The 6,000-nt window shown below is 60.2% G+C and overlaps 1 protein-coding gene across 3 annotated transcripts in view; it reads left to right on the top strand.

Moving 5' to 3' along the window:
• The first annotated feature begins 235 nt into the window (after positions 1-235).
• PAX7 (paired box 7) overlaps positions 236-6,000 on the top strand; it is a 106,888-nt gene continuing 101,123 nt past the window's right edge. Inside the window, exons 1-4 of one of the 3 annotated variants that reach the window (XM_044938198.2) lie at positions 236-459; positions 2,971-3,206; positions 3,773-3,899; positions 5,083-5,217. In XM_044938198.2, the coding sequence (XP_044794133.1) occupies positions 375-459; positions 2,971-3,206; positions 3,773-3,899; positions 5,083-5,217 (583 nt within the window). In that variant the 5' untranslated portion in view covers positions 236-374. Of the gene's footprint in view, positions 460-2,970; positions 3,207-3,769; positions 3,900-5,082; positions 5,218-6,000 lie in introns of all 3 variants that reach the window. The other 2 variants (XM_006054284.4, XM_006054286.4) reach the window with 2 other exon arrangements.

Genomic DNA, 6,000 nt, shown 5'->3' with positions numbered 1-6,000 from the left:
CCGCGGGCCCCGCTGCTGCCCCGCGCATCCGCCCGCACAACTTCTGGCCTAGCGGGGCGGGCAGAGGAGGCCTCGGGGTGGCTGTGTTTGTTTGTTTGAACTTCCTCATCGCCACCTCCCCTCTTTCCCCAGCCTCCCGACCTCCGCCCCCCAACCTCACCCCCACCCCGCCCTCCCCAGCTTCTGGACGCGAGCGGCTGCTGCCGGGGGTGAGGGGTGGGGAGTGTTTGCCGAGGGGAGGGGGAGGAGGTTTAAAAAAAAAAAAAAAAGGAGACGAAGAAGAAGAGGAAAGAAAGAGATCGCGGCAGGGGGAAGGGGAGCGGACGGGAAGCGGTTTTCGCCGACTCGGGACCTGCCGCCGGCGTGCGCGAAGAATGGCGGCGCTCCCCGGCACGGTACCCAGGATGGTGCGGCCGGCTCCCGGGCAGAACTACCCTCGCACGGGGTTTCCCCTGGAAGGTAAGAGCGCCCGGGGTGGCCTCCCTCCTCCGCCCGGGCCTCCGAGTCCTCGGGGAGGTGGCAGTCTTCGCGGGGTGGTGGCGACGCTAGCAAGGGGGCAGCCGGGGGGTTCTGTTCGCTTTTGAGTCCGAGTCCCGGCGCCCGACCCAGGAAGTTTCTGGGGACCCACACTCGTCCGTCTCCGCGTGGGTTTCACCGACCAGCAGCCCCAGCATCACGGGTCCTGGGTTGCGGCCTTTCCCCGCCAGGCTGAACTCCGAGTCGATCTCGACTCCTAGTCAATTTCAAGTCCTAGTGGATCTCAACTCATTCCACTATTTTCAGATACTTTCCACCTAATACTTTCTCGGCTCCCCTGTGTCCTGCCAGCTATGGGGCTTTCTACTCTTGTTTTGAATTGTTCTAACAATCCCTTTTATTTCGAAATACCAAGAGGGTGTGATGTTTTATATGTCTTAACTAGGACCTCGCCTTCGAGCCTGGAAACAAACTAATGTGAAATAATAAGCAGTAACGGTTTCCGCCCCCCGGAAACTTTCCACTCGGGCTTCCGAACTCTAGAAATCCCTCGGGAGAGACCTCAAGACGGCGAGAGGGCACGGAAATGCCCAGACAAGGGGAGAGTGTTAGTTTTCTAGGGTCTCCTCCCTAAACATCCAGCACCGTGGATGAGCCGAAGGGACTGGCGGGGGTGAACCGGTTCTTGGCTCCAGCAAGGGCTGGAGCGCACCGAGACCATTTCCTGCGTTCTTGTTTTGTTTTCTTTTTAAACTAATATTAGGCCTTCGACCTGTCAACTGAGGGATCCCTTGGCTTCTGGGGGTAGGTAGCCCAGGATGTCAGACGTGGTTAGAGATAGGTGCGACTTTTATTTTTTAATTACTCTTCTTATGATTGTATGAGCCACTTGTGCGCGAGGAGGGGAAACAAGGCAAGGAGGGGAAGGACGGGCAGGCAGCCTGCGATCCGGGGAGGGAGGTGTCCCTCCGGCAGCTAGACGGCGCGGGCCCCGGAATTAGACCGCGGCGATGAGAGCGGCTCCGTGATCAAGTGCGCGCGAGCAGCCACGCAGGCGGGAGAGCGCGCCGGCCCGGGGATTTGTCGCAGCGCTCTCTTGTAGCGAATGCAAGTAAAACAGGCGGCCGCGGCCGCGCAGCGGATTAGGACAATATTTGCCCAACATGACGGAGAATACTGAGGAGAGCCGAGTGCCGGTCGCTAAAGAGGCTCTTGAATATAAAGTTGGGCGCTCGAGAGCTCTCCAGCGCTAATGGCATATCCCGCCACGCAGACCGAGTGACTCTGACTTGGCGACGCACGATTTCTGATTAAATCCGAGGGTGGCTTCAGGCACCCACTTTTCCGGGGGCGGGGGGAACGGCAGAGCGAGGGGAGGAGGCGGTAGGAACAGCTCAGCTACCGAACCTCTGCTCGCCTCCTTTCTTCCAATTACACTGTCAGCTCCCTCCACTCCCGGGGCTGTGAAATCGTTCTAATCTACCAGATCTCTGCAGCCGCCGAGTCCCCAAATTGGGGGGATCGAGGCTGGATTAGTGCACCGGGTGTCCCCCCCACCCCCAACCTTCTGGGAAGAAATTGTGTGGACTGTGCATTAAAGCTTCCTCCGCGTGCTCCCCTCCCCGGCTCACACGGCGACGGGCTTCTGTCTTCCTGGTTCCCAGAAGGGACTCTGGCCCATCTGTGCACCGGCCTCTTCGAACCTGCAGGAACAGTTCATGGGTGTCTGAGGCCGAATGAATATTTGATTTAGGAGCTTGCTGACAGTGGAGCAGATCACCCCCAAATCATCCCCAAACGAAATCTGAACTGCGAGAGGGGTTGGAAGGAAGGGGAGTCCCTCGAGGGGCAGCCAGGAGCCCCCGGGGGCAGCAGCCAACAGCTTTCTGTGGCGGGTCCCTCTGCTGTGCCTCGACCATCCAGTTATGGGTAGGACAGTTCTGTTGCACAAGCCAGAGCTGTAAATACTAATAATCAACCAGCCTTTCCAGGGCCAATATCAAACGGATCAGACTTGACCACTTAGAGCATGGAACCGACCAGATGGGCCCCATCTCACCGGTTATCAGCGTCTCTAGAAGGCAAGCAGACCCTCCGCCCAAGCTGCCAGTCCAGAGAGCCATCAGTTCGAGTACCCAGGCTCCACCGGTCTCTAGGCTCTCCCCTCTGCGTCTCTCCCTCCCCTTCTCAGACACAGATCCCCCAGGTGTATCCTCATCCCCCGTAGTGTGGCAGGACTGGGGACTCGCACCATCTGGGAGGACTCTGGCAGCCAGCCCTGACCACTCTCCCCATCCCTGCTGGGCCTTCCCTCGGCTTCATGGCAGCTTTCCCCCTGACATCTGAACTGCTGCAGCTTCAAATGTGGGGGACGGAGATCTGTTTGCAGGGGTCTTGGAGCTCAAACAAAACTGAAGTCCAAAGGGCGGTACTCAGTATCCCCATCCTCACCCCATGTCTCTCTTTTTCCTCATCTCCCCCTTCCCTCTCCAGTGTCCACCCCGCTTGGCCAAGGCCGGGTCAATCAGCTGGGTGGGGTCTTCATCAATGGGCGACCCCTGCCTAACCACATCCGCCACAAGATCGTGGAGATGGCCCACCACGGCATCCGGCCCTGCGTCATCTCTCGCCAGCTGCGCGTCTCCCACGGCTGCGTCTCCAAGATCCTCTGCCGCTACCAGGAGACCGGGTCCATCCGGCCTGGGGCCATCGGCGGCAGCAAGCCCAGAGTGAGTGTCTGTGCCGCAGAGCTGACAGCCAGCCTTCCCGTGGCTGGGGGTCCTGGCTGGAGCCCCTCTCTCCCCTGTGCCATCCCGTAGCAGTAGGGAGTCAGTCTACATGCTACCTATGGGCAGTACAATGGAAGAAGGTCCCCACGCCCAGACCTCCTCCATTATTTGAATTTCTCAAAGATGGGGATAACTGGGGATCCAGATTTCCCAAAAGGCCAGTGAGTCATTCCTGTGTTGTCCCTACATCTGCCCAGAACCCCGTTGCCATCCCAAATGAGGGAAATCTTCCTTCAGTCTTGCCTGGAATAGTGGTGGCGGAGAAGGGGGTCCTAATTAGGTTTCTAGTTTATTACCTATCCTATTCTACATTCCCCAACCCCAGCAGCCTTCCTGGGAGCCAGGAACAGGTTTCTGGAAAGGATGAAGCCAATCTCAGAATGGAGGCATGGTGACCAGAGCCATCAGCCTGGCCCTGGGGCTCCTGGGAGGTTGATATTAAAAGTGTCTCCCTCCCCCCACCCCATCTTTCCACTCCGACTCTCCCACCTCCACCTCTGAAGCAGGTGGCGACTCCGGATGTGGAGAAAAAGATCGAGGAGTACAAGAGGGAAAACCCGGGCATGTTTAGCTGGGAGATCCGAGACCGACTGCTGAAGGACGGGCACTGCGACCGCAGCACCGTGCCCTCAGGTGAGAAGGCAGCTGAGCCCGCAGAGCGCGTCCAGTCCTCACCCTGTGTGTTCTTTCTCCAAGTCACCAGGGCCGGGGCTCGGGCCATGTGAGGCTGGGACTGAGGGGCAAGGGGAGGTGATGGAAGCCAGGGAACTTGGAGAAAAGCTGGGAGAAAAAGAGCCAGAGCGCAAAGGAGGCAGGTCACAGGAGGGAGTTAAAACCGAAAGGAAGATGGGAGCAGGGAAAAAGGGAGGAAAAGAAGTTAGGAAAGGAGAGAGGAGCAGAAGGAAGGAAGGGAGGAAGGAAGGGAGGGGGGAGGAAGGAGTTGAGCAGAAAGTTACGAAGTTGGATAACAAGGGACGTTCCCTAGGGGCCTTCGCAGAGAATGGCCTACAGGGCTGAGTCCATCCTAGAAGGGTTGGTCACAAGCTCCCTGGACTTCTTTCTCCGAGTCACCATTTCTGTGCTGTTGCTGACCCCAGCCACCAGTGGGTCCCAAGTGTGGAGGCCCTGGATCTTGCTGCCTGCGGGTGGGAAGGTGCCCCCAGGTGTATATGTGTGTGTACCTGAGCATTCAGGCGTTCCACTGGGATGCACATCTGAGTGTGGGGAGCAGCGATCGGGCTGGAAGGGCTCCAGGGAGGTCCTGGAGGGTGGGTATGAGCGCGTCTAGGGGAAGGTAGGCTACCCACTCCAGTGTTCTCAGGCTTTCCTGGTGGCTCAGCTGGTAAAAAATCCGCCTGCCATGCGGGAGAGCGGGGTTCGATCCCTGGGTTGGGAAGATCCCCTGGAGAAGGGCAAGGCTCCCCACTCCAGTATCCTGTACTGGAGACTTCTGTGGACTGCATAGTCCACGGGGTCGCAGAGGGTCAGACATGCCTGAGCGACTCTCACTGACCGACTGACTGAGGGTATGTGATAGTGCAAAGTCCAGGCGTGCACAGGCATGGCAGGGTGGCACTAGGGGGGGCCTCTGTCGCAGCCTTGAGGGGTCCGGCCCGGTGAGTCTCCACGTGGGTGACCGTACCTGTGCCTCCCAGTAAGTGTAGGTGTTTACCTGCGACAGGGCTGGGGTGGGTGTGAGTCCCCCTGAGTGTGTTTAGGGGGGAAACGCGCTTCGTGACTTCTCCCAGCGCCCCAGGCGGCCGGCCTCCGAGGCCCCAACGACTTATACCCGCTCTTTTGCCTTTGAATTTCTGAGGTTTAGTGAGTTCGATTAGCCGAGTGCTCAGAATCAAGTTCGGGAAGAAGGAGGAGGAGGACGAAGCGGACAAGAAGGAGGAGGACGGCGAGAAGAAAGCCAAGCACAGCATCGACGGCATCCTGGGCGACAAAGGTAGGGGGCCGCCCGGGGCCGGGAACGCCCGAGCCCGCGGGGCTCCTCGTGCGCCAGCGTGCGGGCCAGTGGCGGCGCCGTCCCACCGGACCGGCGGGCGGAACGAGAGCCTGTCGGGGTGTGCGGGGAGCGCCCCCTCGGTGCGCCCGGGAGTGGCTCCCGCGACGCCGTTGCGCGGTGGAGCGGGGTCCAGCCGTCCCCGGGGACCCCGGCAGCACGTGGGGGCTCCGGGGGCCGCGAACCGCGCCCCCTGACGCGCCCCCTCCAGCCGAGGGCTCCGGGCCGTGCGTCCTCCGGGGCCGGCGTTTTGGCTGGTAGTCCCGGTGTCGATCTATTATTTATAGGAAACTTGGGCAAAGGGGCGGGGGGCGAAGAAGGAGGAGCCGGCCCGCGGCTCCCTAAATGAATTTGTTAACCAGACCCGCACACGCTCTTTAAATGGTCCCTTGAAACCCCGCCTGACAGTTGACTGACCGCTGCAATCAATAAAAATTAGCGCGGGCCGCGTGGGCCGCCGCCTCACTCTCCGACCCGCGACGCCAGGGCCGCACAGACAGCGCGGAGGCAGAAGCGGACATTTTTAAGGCGCTCTCCTCTCGGGCACGCGCCGGTGGGCCCAGGGGTGGAGGCCAGGTTCCCAGATGCCCAGGGTCGGGGCGGGGGGGTCCCCGTGGGAGGGAGAGTTTAGGGCTCCACCACGCCCTCTCCCCGCTTTTAGCGGGGCTGTATTTTGGAGATGAGCTAGGGAAGGCATTTCTCTTGTAAGCGCCTGCACGCCCAGGA

Source organism: Bubalus bubalis, chromosome 2 (assembly GCF_019923935.1).
Source record: "Bubalus bubalis isolate 160015118507 breed Murrah chromosome 2, NDDB_SH_1, whole genome shotgun sequence".
Taxonomy (NCBI): domain Eukaryota; kingdom Metazoa; phylum Chordata; class Mammalia; order Artiodactyla; family Bovidae; genus Bubalus; species Bubalus bubalis.
The sequence above is the reverse complement of the archived record's forward strand: the minus strand, read 5'-3'. Positions and strand labels throughout refer to the sequence as shown.